Below are 20872 nucleotides of genomic sequence, written 5' to 3'. Positions count from 1 at the left end.
CCCCCCTCAATTGAATCTTTTGTTTTCTGGGGCCCAAATCTCTTCTCTCTCCTTCCAGCAAGCCCAGAAAGGCATCAGAAGTCGTGTGGTTGTATTTCATGAATTACAGTGGCACTTAAACACTGTGAGCTTGGAGAATGTATCCTCCTTTCCTCTCCAAAGCACAAGAAAGTGGCCATTGCCCTTGACTACTCTGTCGGATACAGAAGAATCACCCATTCCCCTGCACCATCCTGTACTCTAACTACCATTCTGGGAAATTAAGTGTTTGTGATAAGAAAATGGTTAGTGATATGGTGTGTTCTTTCATGTCATTCCTCAGGAGATTCTGAACTGCAATTCCAAACCACTCTTTTGAATCTGAAGCTACAATTCCTAGTCCTAAGGTGTCACAAGATACCTCTGTATGAACCATGAGTTGTCCTCCAGAGCTAGTGATGAACCTCAGCCAAGTAGTTCTGAGGTAGATGTCTGAGTAATTTTTTATTTTACTCTTGCTTTTCTCTGATAAGACCCCTTTACACTTTTTGTACTGATGCGACGATAACCCTTTATCATCATACAGAACCAGCTCCTCTGGTTCTATGATGTCCAGTGTAGATTTCTTCATCCTGTATGAAACTCTGCAGCCCATTTAGAAGCTAGTCCTGCCTTGACAGGTTGTCCTTGACAGGTGCCTGACAGTGTCCAGAAATGCAGCAGAAGTGCTCCCAGAAGGGGCACATACTGAGCTCAGATATATCCTATGTTTCCTGCTGCTGAGGAAGAGGAGCATCAAGCTGAAGAGGCAATGGCACCTATAAAGAGCCCAAACAAGCTGGAATGTAGAAGGGGGAGACAGTGTAAAGGCTGTTAGGACCTGACAAGGAGGACACTTTCCTTGAGCAGAGATACCTTAACATCTAATTCTTTTGCTATGACAATATCTATATTTTTTTATGAACTTGAAAGGTCTCATTAACAATTACTTATGTACGTAATACATATTAGTATATCAGGGGCTTAGAGAAGATTCATAAGCCCTTTGAGATAGTAGTTAAGTGAAGCCTTATAAGGTGGACCAGTTTTTGACTCACAAGCTTAGCCATCCAACTAATTTTCATGAAGTTTAAGTGAGGACTTTAAATCACAGTGAAGGTGTTTCCTATGTTGTAATTAGATGGGAAATTCCCTTACAGACTTAGAAAAACCTAAGATAATCAAATTGAAGATTATTTTATACCTTATAGAGTCAGAAAAAAAAAAATCTAGAGGTATTTATGGCATGGATAGAATAATAATAAGATTCTATACACACTTTATCTGGGAACATGGATATAAATTGCCAAACGTTGCCAGTCATCAGTAATGCTACATCTCAAACTTATGTTGACATGCTGCACTTTACAGTGCAGTCGTAGACTTACTAGGTAACATATGAGTAATTTCATATTAATATTTTCTATGACTATTTTGTTGTATATGTTCTATTACAGATTACATCTTCCGTTTCTCATGGCTGTATGAGCCAATAGGTCCTACAATAAAGTTTGGGGTCGGTTAAAGCTGCTGCCTTGACATACACACTGCTTTAACAAACCCCAAACTCTATTGTATGTGTGCAGAATTGCCAGTGTGTTCTGAATTTGACCGTACCTCTGTTCAGCCTTTGTTTGTCTCCTTTCTGAGCTTGCTTCACCTCTATAGGAACCTTTCAATGTGTTGTGCAAAACTACAAGCGTGATGGTTCAGCTTCGCAAGGTCTTTCTAATAAGAAAAAATTCCAAAAGATCTCTCTAAAATATCTGATTTAGATTTAATTTTATTTGTCATCTTTTATGAACAAATTACGAAATATACTTAATTCACAAATTGGAAATATTTACAAGTTCTTTACAACAAGGCATTGTTGAGGTTTTGATTTATGGCATTCTTAGAGCATTCTGTCTTTCAAAACAAAGACATTGGTGGTGCTTTCAGCACACTCTTCATTTACACTCTGAATGTGAAATGGGAGCCTTTTGGAAGAGTAATTTTCACTGTCTTTTGATACGACCTACTGGGAAAACTGAGGCTGGATGCATTTGCAATGTGAGGAGAGAAACTGTGCAGATGCGTTGCTGGTACCATGCCACATGATCTGAAGCCATCATGTTAACACCAGAAGCTGCTAATCTGGGAGGAGAAAAAGATTCCCCTGAGCCATCCTTCCTTGGCCCTCTTCTCTTCTCTTTAGGAATCCTGTGACTGGGTTAAATGTCGTCCAATTTATTTATTTTTTTCTGGTTTTTGAGTCGTCATGAGAAGAGTCTATTTCAAATGCTATCACACTTCTGAAAAGTTATTCAGACAAAAAGCCAAAAGAGAGTAGCCAGGAAGTGAATAAATACTGTATATCCGCAAAATATTTAGGAGACAAATTTTGAACATGTTTCTGAAAGGGAAATGCAACTGTGCTGTTCTGCAGTTGTGGCAGTTGAGCCATAAAAGCTAAGATAGTTCAATTTTCTCAATGTCTTGGAGTCTATTTTTTCCTGAAGAAAATTCTAAACCCACTTCTTTCCATGGAACTTTTATAAATCTCTTAATATACACTTCCATTATAAATCAGATGTGGGCCACCATTGCTTAGGTTGTCTGTCATTTCCTGCAACAAGAATAGAAAACATTGATTAAAATTGCAAATATTTTATGATGTTTGAAATTTAGTTACCTAAGGTTGTAATAAAAGTTTAACAAATTCTGAATTTCAAACATTCAGCAAAATTTTACATTTTTATTTGGCTTGATAAATCTCACTGTAAAGAAAAAGAAATTACATTTCTTCCTACATAAATTAAGTATATTTGAAACCTGATAGACTCATTGATACTGTTTGAGTTGGACATTGCTCTCAGACCACATATATAGCATTGATGGCACCCATGCAAGTTTTGTGACATTGTCCTTTGAAAGTGCATTAACTCAAGCTTGTGTGGTAATCTACAAAGGAACAAGATAGTATTTAAGTCTTCATTTCCATTCAAACCTTCTTCTGTGCTGATATGCTACAAACAGATGCCATTCGATGCTAGCTGGGATAGACATTTGGGAAGTACTTCTGGATTGTGAGAGGGTCTAAGGGTTTTGACTGCTTGCCTTTGGATGGGACTGATTTTGGGTTTCCCTTAATATGCCAGACTACAATTTTTATCATTCAGCAATTGCTATTCAAGTGGCAGATGAGTCATGCTGGAGTAAGCTACCTGATCATGAGTCAGAATCTTAAAGCACCTAAACCAAGATTTGTTTGGTGTTAGATTTTCTAATTCTCAAATTGCAATCCAAAAAAATACCTACTTAGCAGCTGTCTAAGCCTGGGTATGGCTACATTCACTAAGGTCACTTCTGTGCAGTCCTAAGCCTATTTCATACCAAATTTAATCAGGATGCAGAAATTAAGGTGATCTGCTGCTTATGTCTAATGACAGATCCCAGAGAACATCCAACTATGCCCAGAGGAATGGGCATACATAAAAATGCAGTTTTGGCTATTCTTTTTAAAATTCAGGTACATGAGGTAGAGAGAGAGAAAGACAGAAAGAAAGAGCCTGACTCTATATCATAGCAGCTGAGATTCTTGGTAAAGAGAAGAAAATTCTGGAACCTGGTCTTTATTACTAGTCTGACACTCTCTCTCTCTTCTTTTAATGCACAATATTTGACTTAAATAGTTTGGGAGGCAGAGACCAGAACTCAAAGTTTCACATAAAGTGGAAGCTCTAGTGCCTCCTGTCTCAGGTATTAGCAGCTACACTTTGAAGTAGATTGCAAGATTTAATCATTGCCTACACAGTTTTTGAATGAAGGGATGTGCTATTCCTCTCTACAAAGTAAACTTGGGGCCATTAAACCAAATAGATTTGCCAATTAATACTCCTGAATCAAGTATAAGTTTCAGAGAAAATAAACTGTGTAAACTTCCTGAATTTTGAGCATTTTGTGCAACCCAGTTCTCCATTTGGCAGGTGATGGTGTTGGATATATGCCTTATTCTCCTCGCATACAGAAGAAAAACATGCATGCCTAAGACTGACTTCGGATCCTGGTCGAGGGGCTGCCTGTTCTGAAACAAGGCACTATGGTTGCCTATTTGTAGGTGCCTAAACTGTTTGTTGGATCTACACTAAAGATACTGGTCAGCTGGGAAAGGGACCAACAACACCAAAGCCATTTAATATTAACTATCAGTCAGCCACAGCTGGATAGTAATCTGTGAGAAGACTACTCATGAGGAACTGTAAATTTCCTTTTGTCAGCTTTATCAATCACTTGAGTCCTCTGCAGACGTGAGCTATTAGAATATGATAATTTCAGAAAACATTGAAAATAATTTATTTTCCCCAATATTTCTATTTTCAAAAATAAAAGTGTTAATAAATTTAAAAAAGTTGCTGAATTCAAGAAATGAAGGAGCACACAGATTAGAAGCAGAGTGAGTCAATGGTGGCAACATCCAAAGAGGAGCATTTGGATGTCTATAACTAGGGTGAATATTTTAAATACTCAACTTACTTCCAGATTGCAGCATTCACCATGCAGAATTATGTCACCACCTGGAAGCACCGTTCCTGACTCAGAGTGACATCACAGCATCAGCCAACTTTGATTAGCTGAAACTGTGACTTCCTCCTAGAGGTGGCCCTTCCTGAAGTGACATAACAACATGGTAGCTCCCTAGTGTTCAGCGTACCTTGGAGGTAACTCTGGTGTCGGGGGAACCACCGGGCAGCTGGGCAGGTCGGTTATTTCAATACCCCTCAATCTCTAATATAAATATAACAATTATACAATAAATATAGCACAAAGAAATGCACATGCAGTACATGTCTATATTACTGTATATCAGTATAAATATACAAAATAGTTTTATATATAAAACACTTTAAATCTATTTTATAAATCAGGGCCTAATTTAATGTAAGTTTTTAAGTAGCCTTCATTATTTTTAGGGGCATACCTTGAGCTAATTTACTCAAATCTGACAGCAGCAGGCAGTCCACAGGCTGTAGGTCTAAGAAGTCCCAGATCAGACCATCTATGCATGCATACTTGATTCTGCAACACACATGCAGGGAGTCCACCATCGGTGAGGCGCATCCCACATTCACTGAGCATGTGCAATAGGGTTGATCTGCACATGCATCATGGCCCTTGAACCAAGATAAGTGGCCACCTGGCAGTCCTCACTGCTGAGTGTCTAAAAGCTTAGTAGGTCAATAAGCCAGGGAAGGAGGCAGTGAACTACTGCTATACATGGTCATCTTCAGCCCAAATTGATAGGGTTGGCAGATGTTTGTATTTTGAAAGGTGTTCCTTCCCATACCATTTCTTTTTTTCTTTACGTCTCTTTTTCTCTCAGATGAGCTTCATCATTGTCCTTGTTGAGGCAAGAGCATCTTTTAAAGGCAGGGTCTAGCCTATAATCTGCAAGACCATGGTCATACTTGCCTGCATAACTCATCAGAATTCTGCTTCATTTTAAAATGAGAGGAAGAAATATATTTCTTCCCTTGATTTTTATCACCCTGTTTTATGTTACTGTTGTAGCCTATACTACTTAACTTTTAAAAACATGTTTCAAACATCTTCTAAGGTGAATTCAGTCTATGTTTCTGCTTGGAGTTTCATCTCAGTTAAGAAACTAAAGAATAGTGACAAGTAATTTTTACTTACTGGACAATTAACTGCTATATCATGTTTTGTCAGGGAACCTGAAAACATTCTACAGTCTAAATGAATTAATCCTCACTCTGCTGTTCAGAAATCTCAGTAGATATGATACAGACTGTTGATCTTAACTGTAATGCAAACTTGCATGTGGAGGTTTAGATGGGCAGTCCACTTTTGTTCCCGTCTCTACTCATTTCTCAAATGAAAGGCATTGGATACAAAGTCCAAACATAAAGCACAAGGTGTCAGTGAACATTTTACTTCTCAAATATGCTTCAGATCTGTAACTCCAAGGAACTAATTTCAAGAATTCTGTTCAATTAATTCTTTTGGCCCCACATGCTCAACTTTGGGAGGTTAAGTTTCAGCACTTAAACTTAGACCTAGACACATTGGTAAGATTCCCTTTAACACAAAAAGGCAGTAAATGCTCAGTCCTGCTGCAAATTAGACCAATTTCATTTAGATGTCTAAATATGCCCTTAGGTTTAGTCATCTGCATTTGTGAACTGTGGCTTTTGTGTTTAAATAACCTACTATATAAGCTGAGTACTTGGGAGAGGAAGAAATTGATTAAATCCTGGAAGCATGCAATGATGTGGTTACAGAAAGCATTCTGTGCTTTTTCACAGTACAATACATGATAATCCATATTAATAAGGCTTCCAATTATTTATGAAGTGCTATATTTAGCAGCTAAGCCCTTGAATAGCTATACAATGGAATTATGTTGAAAATGGATGTACTTCATTGAAATGGACGTACTGCAAATATACAGTACCTAAAAATAGCTCCATATAATGCAAGATAATAAAGCTTACACAGAATGGCAGTGTTTCATTTCCCAGAAGCTCTTTCTCATATCAAACTGAAAACTGAGTACATCTCTTGCCGGTTGTAAATGTTAACACATACAGTAACATTTTAGGAGAAGCAGAACAAATAAGGGAGGACACACAACTCACTTTTTCTGCCATTTCATGGGAGTGATGCAGTGAATGTTCTCTTTCTGAGAACATTCGCCTTTGTTCATAGCTGGCTAGCCGACAAGTGAGCCATGAAGAAAGGGTGCAACCACCAATTCCAATGCATGCAAGAGACATGGAGGCAAGATGCAAAGAATAGAGAGCGGATGACTTCTTTGTCAGAGCACGAAGAAATTGAAAATTTAAGATTCCTCCGATTAGTCCACAGATGCAACAGGCAGAAAAAAGTATCATCTGTCAGGAAAGACAAAAGAGATTATGTCATAGTAACATTTTTCAAAGACAGATTCATTAATATAAAAAATTAGACTAACCATAATTCAATGCTTTGATAGTGCCATGGATTGCAAAACACTTCACAGACACTTTTAACTCCCTCAGCTCCCACATAGCTCCAAAGGAATACAATACCTTCTGGTGTACTAGAGTTAAGATTGATGTTGCATATAAGAGAAAATTGGGTAGAATTAATTGCTTATGTTAAAAGCTAGTCAATGGAAGGGTGACTAGGACACATCTTCTGATTTACAGTGTTTCATTCAAAACAGTAACATGACAGAATGTGTCATAATTTTCTATTGTGCAGTTTCTCACCACTCATCGGAGTGAACACCTCATGTATTTGCAATGAATCTCTCTTGCTTTTGTGTGCCATCTGAATTCTGTTCAATTCTAATTTCTTCAGTCAGACAGCAGTTTGGAGGCTTTCTACAGCTTTTGTGGGGACTCCAAAAGTGTTCAAGGTGAATGTGCTGGACAAAGAATCAACAGAAACAACAAAGAAATCTGTGATGCAGCTCTACAGAAGGTCAATGTGGTGACTATGTGTTTGCTTGTTTATTTGTTTTTAACTTGGTTAAAATGTTTCTGGGAACTTTAGAAGGATGTGAAACAGGCTGTAGTTAATAAGACATGTGTAAAGACCTCCTATCACTTTAATCACAAAGATGCTAGCCTGGGTCAGGATGTCCTTGAGCCACAAATGACTTGAGGACAGAAGACCTTACTATGGAGACACTGCTAAATTATTATGCTATTCACTTCCCTTGATACTGCTGGCTTGTCAGATGTTGATGTAGATGAGCCTTTGATGTTACTTAATATGGCTTCGTATATGAACTTAGGTACTGTGGTAGGAACAATTTATGTTTATGGAGGCTTACAGACCACTACTGTACATAATTGGGATGAAAATTTAATCACAAACATGGCATTCAGGCTGTATGTTGCAGTCCACTGGGAAGTGATAATTCCATAAGACCACCAGTAGAAACAGCTTTTAGAAACTGGGTATGGTCCACATGCTTTAAGAAATGAGACTGTTATTGTAACAGGGTTTAACTCGTTGATACTCAAAAATAATCTGAGAGAGATCTTGATTCCCTTCACACTTATGCTGGTTTTACATGACTTTACTGACAGAAAATTAAGCCAGTCATTATCAGTTACAATAGGATCATGTCTTTAACATAAAGTTCTGCTGTGACTTGTGTAGTAGTAACACCATTTTGCTGCAGTCAGAAAAATGACTGTACTTCTGATTCTTAGAAGAGACAGAAAACATTCACCATCACTTTAAAATTGGCTTAATCACAATTCTGATTGCAAAAAGAACTTATTAAAACAGTGAACAGTTACAATATCTAAATCAAACTTGGTCAGCAGCCTCATTGAAGTGGCAGCCCAGTCATGCCACACTTCACAGAAATAGATTTTTGAAGGAGAGAAGTTACAATCCAGTGAAGTTATTGAGGAGCTTTTTATTGACTTGGCATAAATTTGTGTCAACAGGTTTTCCATCTATATTTATCCAGAAAGGGATAAATATGGATGTGTGGCTTAAATAGGCATGACCTAAATAGGCCATTTCAGAACTGCCTTGTTTTTCTTGATTAACCCAAAGTGCTGATGGCTTTTTTGGACTGCTGACTTGCAGTTTTTACTGAGTTTTTATCAGAAACACTTGGACACAGAAAGCTCCCAGTAAGGAGTTCAAGTTAGACAAGTATGCCTTTCAAATACTTATGTGTTATATATGCAGTGGAAAAACTTACAACAAGTCCAGATTTTTTTTTGGCACACAATATTCCACATATGCCACAAAGCAGAAACTGAAAAGAAAAAAGAAAAACACAACAATTATTTCATCATGTAAGGTCTCAAGTTTAAATCCTTCTGTGTTGCAGTAGCGGTGATCACAACAGTAGGTTAGGCAATGGTTACAGTGGTTGTCAGCATTTTTGTCACAAACCTTGTGTTTCGGGAAGTTAGAACTCAACCATAAACACATTTATCCGAGAAGAAGAAACTGGAATGAGAAGTCAGACTGAGGATGGTTACTCATAAAAAAAGAAAAAAAAAATCCTGCTTTTAAGCTGCTTGGGTAAACAGAACATGAAAAAAAAAAACAAACCAACAACCCAGTGTTGCAACAAAAGATGCCTTTTTACTCTTTTTTTCTTTTTTATTTTTCTTTTTTTTTTCCCCAGAAAAGTTTAGCAAGGTAGTAGTCAGTGATCCAAATCATCTACTTTCAAGCATAGCTAAGGTACTTAACGCCCTGAACCTACTGTGTGAACCACTGAGGGATCATACATGGATTGTTGTCCTCAAGACAGTGGCACCCTGGGCAAGAATGCCATTCAGTCATCTCTATGGGTGCAGGTGTAAATACTAGTACATCTTTTGGTGTGGCTACACTGAGCATGCAGGAAGATCTGGCTTAGATTCTAAACAGCCCACTTCACAACAGATACCATGAAGCTGTCTATACTTTTTCCACGTAGTTCCCTTTAACAGACTGATCTGCTAATTGTCACATTAGGCAAAAACTGATTAACAAAAAAGGAAACATCCTCTACCAGCTGATGTGAATAGGTGTCAGTGCTTTTTAGTGGCATTCTCTAATGTCACTTTTTCCTCCTACAAAAAAGTTTAATGAAGGAAACGGCAAGCAGTCCCTGAGGGAGCAGTTGTGGTAAGAACTACAGTAGTTGTACAAAAGCAATAAGGCCTTCTCCAGGACTTTGTAATACTGTCAAAAGATTTCTTCAATACCACATAAATTTATTAAGAAATCTATGCTACTTATTTTCAGTAAAACTAACTCCACATCTCTATTGGGAAATAATTTTATAGTTTAAAAACTGGATTTTTCCACATCCTTTTTGCGCTGAGATGGTATTTCTAGCAAAAGACTCTGCTTGACCTTGATTTAGGATTAAATCATGGAACAGACTTGGCTCTTACATAAGAGGTGAAAATTAAGCGGTTCATATACAGCATTCAGGGTCTGTGTGATATATTGCATGTACATCTCATTTACCCTCCAAAATTTTGCAGCTTCAGTATCTCAGTTGAAGAGATGCTTTAATACATAGTTTATCTCCCTCCAACTAAAGCATATAGCTAAACATGGGCCTTGAGATGTATTTTTACTCTGACTCGGGTCCATTGAATCAGTTCCCTGCAATTTATATGGTTAAATTGTGTATATTATTTACCTCTACACTAAACATGGGATGTGGACTTAATACCAATTTGATAATGGAGGGGTTCTTGTAGACCATGGCACTGAACGGCTCAGGACATACCTGGACATACAACTGGTAATTGCTACTAGAGCTCACCCATTGGAGTAAGCATCAAAAAAACAATTAGTAGAGCTCCCTCTGCCCCTTTCCCACAGGCAGAGGAGATTTCAGCTCAAAACTATCACACCTGCCTTGTATGTTTTCACTCAGGCTTTCTGTGAAGTTTTGGAGTTTCACTCCCAATCCTGTGATTGCAGATTGCCTTCAACTGAAGGTATGCTTCATATTTTCACAGGTAGTATTTTGAATTTCTCAAAATTAATGCAGAAATCTCAAAACAATTTTTGTTCAAGATGTAACTGTAATTAAGTTCAATTCAGTCAGATTTGATAAAGCAGATTAATAATATCATTTCTCTGCAGTGATTGAATAGGATTAAAAGACAAATTTTGGATAAAGGAAAAATTATGAGTTCTGGAAGGCTTACAGAAAGGATCTGGAAGCTACCATCAAAGATAGTTTCAACTTTTAACAAGTGTTTTTTCACTAGTTTAAAAACCTGAGATTTTTATAATTTGCCTTCAAAGATGAAAGAATAGATCACCTATTTTATTCAAGAATGGTCTAATTCTGCTTCTATTAGAGTCAATGGATTTTTTACCATTGATTTCAATTGAAGAATTTCTATTTCGATTGTATGGTCTTTTCTAGCCAGAAGGGAGTGTAATGAACAAGCTATATTAGTCTTGCATATGACGAATGGAACAACGAGCAAATTACAGATTCACTCATCATTAGAATCCACCAGTTTGGACAGTTCTGCTATTCTTTACTGGTTTTTAAAGACAGGACACACAGCCTTCCAAACCACCTTTATGTAGTACCATAAACATATATATTACCTAGTATTATTTAGTATTATTATTATTTATTAATATATTACCTGTTAACTAGGCATTTCCTAGTTGAAATTCAAAGAACAGTGAATGAGCTAATCTGCAAGACCTAAGGTACTGGCTTCGCAAAACCCAGGGGTGACTACTGTATTCCATCATTGTTAAAGTATGTGAGGGACTACCTGAACTAAAGATCTGGATGCAGGACTTGAATATACATTAAGTGCTAAATTAGGAGGAGCTGTGGACTCCCTTGAGGGTAGAGAAGTTTTACACAGAGATCTGGATAGACTAGACATCTGGGCAATCACCAACATATGAAATTTAATAAGAGCAAGTTCCATATTCTGCACCTGGGACAGGGTAATCCTGGTTATATGTACAAACGGGAACAAAAGGCTGGGGAGCAGCCCTGCACAAAGAGATCTGGGGGTTTGGGTTGATGGCAAGTTGTATATGAGTCAACAGTGTGCCCTGGCAGCCAAAAGGGCCAACCGTGTTCTGGGGTGCATCAAGCACAGCATAGCTAGCTGGTTGAGGGAGGTGATTGCCTCACTCCACACTGCACTGGTGCGGTCCTACCTCAAATACTGTGTGTAGTTTTGGGCACCTCAATATCAGAAGGACATCACACTATTACAGTGTGTCCAAGGAGGGCAGCCAAGTTGGTGAAAGGTCTTCCATTCCATTCCATTCCATTCCATTCCATTCCATTCCATTCCATTCCATTCCATTCCATTCCATTCCATTCCATTCCATTCCATTCCATTCCATTCCATTCCATTCCATTCCATTCCATTCCATTCCATTCCATTCCATTCCATTCCATTCCATTCCATTCCATTCCATTCCATTCCATTCCATTCCATTCCATTCCATTCCATTCCATTCCATTCCATTCCATTCCATTCCATTCCATTCCATTCCATTCCATTCCATTCCATTCCATTCCATTCCATTCCATTCCATTCCATTCCATTCCATTCCATTCCATTCCATTCCATTCCATTCCATTCCATTCCATTCCATTCCATTCCATTCCATTCCATTCCATTCCATTCCATTCCATTCCATTCCATTCCATTCCATTCCATTCCATTCCATTCCATTCCATTCCATTCCATTCCATTCCATTCCATTCCATTCCATTCCATTCCATTCCATTCCATTCCATTCCATATCAGAGGAGCTGGGTATTCCTGGTTCTTCCACGTTCTTCTGTGTGAGCTTGGGAAGGTGATGCCAAAGTTTTGTAATCCATATGACTATGACACAAGCAAGTTGTGAAACTGAATGCACTAGTGTGGCTCAACACGTTAAAAACCTTGGAAGAAAAGCACTTGGGCAGTAGCAAAGGATTAATATTATTTGGGGGTTTTTTAGAGGACAGCGCATTACACTGAAAAGGCTTGCCCAGAAAACCAGTATAGTTACTTATTTATGACAGCAGGCACTTTGCTATTAAAACCAGTGGATGAATTTGAGCCACACTGTCAGGCAATTAAACCTCAAGCAAAGCTTTGAAAATGGTGAGCCAAGTATACCACTCTCTTCTGAAGCTTCGGAGGATTCAGATTCACTAGAAGCAGCGGAAACCTGCTTTACAGAGAGAACAGTAGCAACACCCGGGGCTCAGGAACTCTGCGCATGCAGAGTTGCCTTAGCCAGGCTTCTCAATGTGGAGACCTCTAGAAAGGTTAGGGAGTCAGTGGGACATTATGTGATTGACTTTGATCCTTGCTTTTTGACAGAATAGCTAGGGACTCGGGAATTTTTTTGCTGGTGCTATAGTGATTTCCTGTAAAATTTTTGATGGGTCAGTGTTGTGGTCAGCAATAGTGAAATGTAGACGGAAGAAACTACAGTAGCTCTTTGTACCAGAAAAAGAATGTGAGTACAAATCAGACTCAAAAAGAAATTCCTATGTTTGTTCCTGTCTCTCTTTTAATTTTGAACTCTTATTGTACACTTTATTATATTTTTATTATAATGAAATAATATATGTTACATATTATTTTATTATACTGCCAACCGGAATACAGCCACCAGGGGCTCCACTGCCTTGTCACTCTCTGTCTGTTCTTAGCTATCATGAAAGACTTCATCTTCATGTCAGTATACCATACCATTTAAACTTGACTTGTATCCATTGAGCTGCTTTGGACTACAGTTTACCCATGACTAAGTAATACTGTCACGGTGAGAGCTTGCCTCTTTCTACATGATCATTGATTAACCTCCGTGAATTTTTACCAACCTCTTTTTTACCAACTCTATAAATTTAGTCAGGTTTTCTATCCTTGTTGAACCTGAAGTAATTTAAGAAAAACACACTTACATTGAAAATACAGTAAATTGGGAGTAGAAAATAAATATATCACTGAAGATAAGCTCCTTATTATAACTGATCAGTTAGTGAAGTGCTCACAACTCATACCAAGAATAAAACTAAAACATTTCACAAAGGATAAGCTAAACTAATAAGCCCTCCAAAATGCTTGCGAGCCAGAGAGGGACCTTCAGCTGGGACTTGTTGAAGCAGATATTTCACTGTTGGACTTTCATTTTAATTATTGATCAGAGAAATCTTAAGAGGCTAAAAGATCCAAAATCTCACCTAAAAATCTACATAGATCACTATGTGCAACCAATTACCATTACTTCTAGGGTTATTTTTGGTTGCAGACGTACTCATACCTTCTACAATACATGATATTTCGTGTCAAGACTAGCAGAGCAGGCAGGGATTGAATGTATCATCCAATAATAGATAGAGGCAGAACCACTGTTAGGTGATGGGTGAAAAACCCAAAGAAAGACACGATAAAGCACAAAGAGTACTTAGAGACTCAGTGAACTGTCAGTGCCTCAGTCCCTGTCTCAGTGAAGATTTGACGAATGGGGACCTAGCAAAATCAGAGTCCCTCTGATAGCATTAGTGTGATTGCAAGCTGATGCAGTGGTGTCTATTTGTCTGTGGAGTCTCTGCCATTCACACAGCAGCTGTGCCTGCTTATGCAAATTTGCAAATCTCTCTTTTGGCCTGTTGAACTTTGGAATAAAGAACCAAAGACCTCCCAGAAAAGGAGAATATTTATTTTGAGCCTGCTTTAATTTACTTTATACTAAATATGGGCTTGAAACAAAACCTCAGATCCAAACACCCAGAAATTTTGGTGAGGAGGCTGAAATCTCAATTTAGATCCAAGTTCTGTGGTTTGGATCCATCCCTATGATTTGGCTTCATTCACTTTCTCCTGGAAAAAGAGGACTTTCATACTGGTAGTCTGAAAAAAAGATTAAGTTTTAGTTATATTTGCAGAGAGGCAAAGATTTGTTGGTTTCCATCATGCAGAAGAAAAGGAACTATTTTTATTTTTCATATTGAACCTAAGAAACATTTCTTTCTTCGGCTTTAAAGCAGCAGAAGCAATGGTGAGTGTAATTCCCTTGAGAAAATAAAAACTGTCCATGGAAATTCTTTCTGGAGAGAGGCTGAAGAAAATAGTAAAGAAAACCTGTTGAATATAAGAACTGCTTGATCCCTAGTTAGTGTTCATGACAAAGAAGAAGCTCAAACTACATACACTGTGTGGAAAGCTCTCCGGCGTTCTGGATCATCCCTGATAACTGATACATAACTGATGAAGCAGAGGATGGGAAATTATTCCAAATTTGAATATAACACAATGAAAATGCAGGCATATCATATCTATTTAAATAATTCCCCACTTGGAGTAATAAACCGTCAAGACAGAATCAACAGCTTCACTTCTATTTAATGTTGTCAGGTGGTAAACTAGAAAATCTATGTTTTGGAGTAAAAATGTATAAACATGCCATTAGAAGACCCAGGAATTTGAAATTAGTAATGTCTAGAAAGGACCATTCTATTTAATAATATTGTTGCTTCAGCTCTATCCAAGTGAGAAAAAAGCTGAAATCCTTTATGGAAGAACTGAGCAAAGAAGGTATCTCTAATTGGAACTTTTCTTTGAAGCAGCATTTCAGAACAATGATTAAGTTTTCTTAGTGAAGGCATAAAGGGGGCAGAATCCACTCATGGAAACAAAGGCATCAAACTAGAGAAAAATAACAATTGGCAAAAAGAGCAAGCCTAGGTAGTAGGTTTGCCTGTTACCTCCATAGAGAAACACAAAAAACTTTGCAGAAGGGGGATGGAACCTTCTAATGATGTTGCCCCATACAAGGGATTGTGGGGACAGGAATGTCTGGCTGACTGCAAGTCATCCAGATCCAGAACCAGGACCAACAGCATTGCCATGACCACACCCTGTGTCCCAGCAAATCTGTCATGCTGAGGGAGGCTGTATTGAGGTAAGACATGTAGCTCAGGTGATGCTACAATTCCCACAGATTTGCCAGATTCAGGCAATTTAAATTCCATCCCAGTCCCTGTGTCTGGTGTTCTCTTTCATCTGGTTCTATGTTGGTGCTTTAAGAGCCAAAGCTGCAGGCATCTTCAGCCTTGAGCAATTAATTCCTGACTTTGAGTGAAAAATAAAACAAAATGGACTAACAAACAAGATTGTGTATGAGACAAGATAAGGGATGATTTTTATGTGCTGTAATCAGCAACTAGTCAGAAGTAAAAGAATGGCTCGTGAACAGGTGGAATTATCCAATCATGTCAATTGTTTAGGCGCATAGACATCTTGGTGTTGGTCATTTCATCCGCCGCAGTTCTGGACCTCAGAGATGCTTTAAAAATGATTAATAGTTTTTAGAAACACTCAAGGAAGTTTAGAAGTGGGTCTCGGGACCGAATGTCTACCTGCCAACAGTGATTAAAAAAACCTCTGGTCATCTGGAAAAACACTCCAATTCTCAGCACAAAATAATAATATTTATTTACTTGTTTAGTGCATGCCAGAATAACAAATAGTAAATTATACTTTTTGCTGGGTTTTTTGTATCAAATATTTAGTTTAGAGTATGACTGCTTTCATCTCAGAAAGTAATAAATTAAAGATTATTATTCCCTTCAGGTGAACTGAAGTCTTATCTCAGCAAAACATTTAAGCAGATGCTTAAGTCAGTTTATATTCAACAGATCCTCTTAAATACAAGCCAGGCACTAAAAGTCCCCTTGGACAGACCGTCTTCCAGATTGATTTATGCTTCTGGAGTGCCTGAATGATGAAAAACTACTGAAAGATTCCTCATCTGGAGTGAATTGTCCCACTTTCATGCAAGGTAAGGAGCTCCTACGCTTGGTACACCCTCCCTCATCTGTAAGTATAGAACTCTCTCCAGCTTCCACTGAGCTCAGTGATGGTGCTGCGATTCATTTCATCAGGAGCAGGAGCCAGCCAGCCAGCAGTATGGTCAGTTTGATGAAAATGCAATGCATATGTTAAAATAAAGTCAGATTACATCTGCATTTTGTCTGCTTGCTAAACAATAATGTGATTTTTTTAGTGTTCTTTTGAAAAAAGAAGAAAAAATAGTTTGACTGTTCTTTCCAAAGGAAACTTGGCAGCAGTAAAAACTAAATGCAAAATTTAATGTTTTAAAATTTTAGGCCACCAACACTGATTTAACAGTCAAAAATTATGTTCTTGCTCTGGGGGAGTTCCATATTGACCATCCCTTTTTCTTTTCCTTAAAATCTTTGGTAAAAAAAAGTAGCTGAAATAAAATCTTTCAAGTGCCAACTTGGAGCAAATTTCTGTAGCCAAACTATAAATGCAGATTTTTAATGGGCAGGCAGATTTCCACTGTGCTAAAATCACAAATCATGGGAACAATAACTCTGCCATTACAGTCAGACAGACAGACCAACATCCAGAGAATGCATATCTCTCAAATACATTTAGATACTTGTCTTTATAAGGGAAGAAACTACTACTCTTGAGAGGCATAGCCATAAGTGAATCATCAGGTATCTCTCCTGCATATGAAGACAGATGACACATTTGACTATGGCTTTTGTCCCTCATTCTCTCTCCCTCTGTGAGAAAATCTCATTTATAGCAAAAATTTATTCACCACTGCAGAATAAATGAGAATTAGAGCCATATACATATGTGTGTGTGTGAATATATAGTCACTTATCATAGTGATAATAATGCAACAATTATGTTCTAAATATAGATGGGAAAGTAAGTGACCATTTAAAAAATATCTGTGAATACTTATTGAAATATTATCTTCTGATTTTTTTTTGTTTGTGCAAAAGCCTTTGCTACAGATGCTGTCATTCTTGCTATGTTAGTATTAGTGGTTCAGCATTTTCATTGGTTGGATCATTTCTATAGTACATCATATAACTGAATTGGAATGGTGGATTTCAGAAATATACCTCAATTGCTGGAAAAAAGAAATCTGGGAGACACTGAGTACAGGCTATGGAGTAGATTATATCAATATAATTATAACAAATAGGAAAAAAAAGCAGAAATCAACAATACTTTAGGTTATATGGGACTGTTTTTGTTTTGGTTTTGTGGGTTTTGTTTTGTTGTTTTTCAATTTAACAGTCATGGCCTATTTTAAAAAGAACAGATTGGATATGATGTAAAACAAATTGAATAGTCATCTCTACATGCTCTAGATAATTTGAGAAGTCAGTTACACCTTCAGTTGTTTTCTTTTGGTTACTTTTTAAACGCTTAATATCTTAATCCAGCTCAATGCCAATGAGAACAATAAATTTAGAAACTGTTTTTCCATTTCCATGCATTTTTGATCTAGATATTATCTAGACATTCTATTTCTTCACTCTTTGTCTACTCCACTTTCGCTGGCTTGCTTATACATAATGCAGGGCATGCAATGATCAGTGCACTTCAGCCCATGCTTAACTTCACTTGTATCTCTAATGCTATGGCTGCTATTCTCATGCCTAAAGTTAGGCCCATACTAAATTATCTGGCTGAACAGAGACAGTGAACAATAAGAACAACTCTTTTAAGAAGAAAGCTAATGTGCATCAAATGCAGAGCATCATAGAGAGGCAAGTGTAGGAGATAGAATGTGCATGATTTTAAGATGCCCAAATTTTAGGAATTCAGGTTAAGGTTTCCATGGTGATGCTATCTTCATCTACTTCCTTATGAACTTGGGCCTCTGCTGAGTTCCACCCACGTAAGTAAAGGATAGAACAGGGTCAGAAGTTTTCAGTATATTTCCAGGTAAATTACAACAGGAGACGTGACGCTGTTCAACTTAACTCCTCTGTTTTGTATCCTAGCATGTCAAAGTATTAGTTTTTCCTTTAATGTCCCTGTATTTTCCTTATGTTCATTTGTCAAAGGTAAACCTTGATTTAAGGGTGTGAATTGGAAAAAAATAACATATTTTATGCAAGACATATTCTTTAACATGGACAACATGAGCTCAGTATAAGATCCAGTGTGCAGAAAGGTGGTTTATGCCATTTCTGAGCCAGGACAATTCTGAGGGTTGTTCAAACCTTTCTCCAGTTTTAATTTGGACCTAGTTACCCATGACCCTGAGCATCCCTGGAGGATGGTAGATCTCTGGCCCCTTTCTTGTCCTGTCTTACTTGCTAGTCCTCTAGTCAGAAGAACACAACCTAACAGACAATTTGAACTGCTGGAGCAGTACAAAGCGGATGCCATAATGGCAACAATTTAGACCAAAGATCTTTAGTTCAAGGCAAAGTAAGTAAGCCTTTATAACCGTGTCACCCTACTCTGCGTGCCACTGTGATTTCTCATTTCCTCTACTCCATAAAACATAAGCTGCTCTCTTTCTCTTTGCAGTTTCTGTGTGGCCTCCCTCTACCTAGGCAACCTGCAGCTGCCTGCTCAGTTCCTAGCAGTTCATGCCTGCTTCTGCTGGCTCTGGTTTGGGCATCCTTTACCCACTTGTTACATTTTAAAACAAGTCCCTTTGGGTTCCCTTCCATGCTTCTGCACTCACATATGGGGAGAGTTTCCTAGGAACATCTGCAAAATCACTTCATTGTCCTCTGTCCTACTCCTCTCTAAATATCTACTTATGAACAGCTTGAAATCAGCCAGGCTGCTGCTGTGTCAGTGCAACCACCTGTTATACCAATCAATTTTGGTTCATTGTTTCTTTATACACCCTTACCTCCTTATATCCTCCATCTATCCCTTGCTTTGATTAGAAGGTTATAAGGTCCTTGGAGCCAGCATGTAATGTAATAGGATCTTAATCTATGGCTAGTACAAACTCCAGGGTAACAAACCATAACAATGAATGAGGCAGCGTGTAGGAAATGTGCATTGTCATGAAATGGTATCAGATGTGATAGTGTTGTCACGAAATGCAATCACTGCATAAAATACTGATCTCACTAACTGGTCAAAATTCTTTGACTTCAGTGAAACCCAGGATATTGCCTCCTGTCATTGTATCTTCAGACAGACACATGTTTTTGATTAACCTTTTTCCTTCATCAGCAATGATCAGAAACCTCCCTCTTTGAAGTGATTTTGATATCATTACCTGTTGACCACTGTCTTATCTGGTCTTTGTTCTCATTTCTCACCTACCTGTTCTGCACTGCAGAATTACGTGTGTGTTTATATACTGCCAAAAATATTTATTACTATTATCAATGATTAAGAATTATTGACAGGGAGAATATTACATGAAGCACTTTGTCAGAATGAATCTATAAATTAGAAGAGGCTACACTGATGAATAACCAAGAGTGTTTTGCATTGATCATCTTATCTCAGGCAAAGCAAACCATCCTTTTAGAAATACTGCTGCACAATCCAAGCTGGCCAAAACCAGCTCTGGAGTTCAAAAATGCCCACTCATGTTTAGGCTGAATATTGACTATTTCTTACTCTTTTTGCACACATATAAATAACCATTTGGAGGAAAATTCTTCCTAGAAGCATGCATATCTCAAACTGAAAAAAAAAAAAAAGAAATGTTTTTGAGATGTGAGAAATGCTCAGTGACATGAACATGCTGCTTCTATTAACCCATTATTGGTGTTCAAATTTTTGTTTCATTTTACAAGAGGCTCGGGTTGCCCAGATTGTGAGAACATATCATTCCTTTTCTCTCTCATTTCTTCTTTCTCTTTTTCCTCCAAAAGCTCAGAACTCAGCTGACATACCCTTGACATTATTTTAAAACAGCCTTGTCATAAGGACAGGGCTGTTCTTTTTTTTAAAAGCAAAACTCAAAGTAAATTTAAAGATTGTAAGCTATGGCCCATGTTCCATTTGAGGCATCGGGCTTTCCCAGGTGTGAGAGTGGGTTCACAGAAAGTTCAATTGTTCACAGCAAAATTGAAAAAATTTAAAGGAGAGAGAAAGAAGGAGTGTCTCCCCCCTCTTCCCCAAGACACACATACATCTCTCCCACCCGTCCCTCCCGCCTCGCCCCACGAGAATGCAGACTGTACCCCATGCACATCGGAGATGGACCCGGCGAGGCTTTCGGCGCGGCATGCACACGCGGGAGGGAAGGGAAGGGAAGGAAAGGGAAGGAAAGGAAAGGGAAGGGAGGGGAGGGCAAGGGGATGCCTTCGCACGGTCTGACCATCACCATAAAGAGTTAAAGAGAGAGTGAAATGGCTAACGTACACACACCCCGCTCCATACCGGAGAAGAGTCTCCCAGCTGAGGTTTATGTTCTGTGAGGACCAGGCTGAAACTGACCGCCCCCACGGCCACGCTGGACACCCCTAACCCTATCTCCAGCACGGAGAGCACCAGGAGGCTCCCGATGATCTGGCTGCTGGTGCACATCCTCCCTCGGTCATCCTTCCTTCCCGATCAGCCGGGGA

At 38.3% G+C, this 20872-nt stretch overlaps 1 protein-coding gene across 4 annotated transcripts; it reads right to left on the bottom strand.

Annotated features, from left to right (window-relative positions):
• Positions 1-1788: 1788 nt before the first annotated feature.
• TMEM196 (transmembrane protein 196) lies at positions 1789-20872 on the bottom strand. Of its 4 annotated transcripts, none has more exons than XM_010165347.1 (5): positions 20676-20872; positions 8732-8788; positions 6657-6911; positions 4712-4785; positions 1789-2626 (listed from the first exon to the last, which is right to left on the bottom strand). In XM_010165347.1, exons 1-5 carry the CDS (start codon positions 20832-20834, stop codon positions 2620-2622), a joined length of 552 nt encoding a protein of 183 aa, XP_010163649.1. In that variant the 5' UTR covers positions 20835-20872; the 3' UTR covers positions 1789-2619. The 4 variants fall into 4 exon arrangements, with proteins under 4 accessions (XP_010163649.1, XP_028940177.1, XP_028940176.1 ...); XM_029084344.1 differs by having other exon boundaries at positions 20688-20834; XM_029084343.1 differs by lacking the exon at positions 4712-4785 and having other exon boundaries at positions 20670-20834.

This window comes from Antrostomus carolinensis, unplaced genomic scaffold (genome assembly GCF_000700745.2).
Source record: "Antrostomus carolinensis isolate BGI_N321 unplaced genomic scaffold, ASM70074v2 scaffold8073, whole genome shotgun sequence".
Classification (NCBI taxonomy): Eukaryota; Metazoa; Chordata; class Aves; order Caprimulgiformes; family Caprimulgidae; genus Antrostomus; species Antrostomus carolinensis.
Note: the sequence above shows the minus strand (reverse complement) of the source record. Positions and strands in the feature narration are given on the sequence as shown.

Excerpts from the sequence above, each read along its gene's own strand:
- TMEM196 (XM_010165347.1), bottom strand. The coding sequence starts at position 20,834 with ATGTGCACCAGCAGCCAGATCATCGGGAGCCTCCTGGTGCTCTCCGTG. Across the intron at positions 8,789-20,675 it reads CTTCTCCGGTATGGAGCGGG|TTTCTGCTTTGTGGCATATG; the intron begins GTGTGTGTACGT and ends TTTTCTTTTCAG. Across the intron at positions 6,912-8,731 it reads AAAAAAAATCTGGACTTGTT|ATGATACTTTTTTCTGCCTG; the intron begins GTAAGTTTTTCC and ends CTTTCCTGACAG.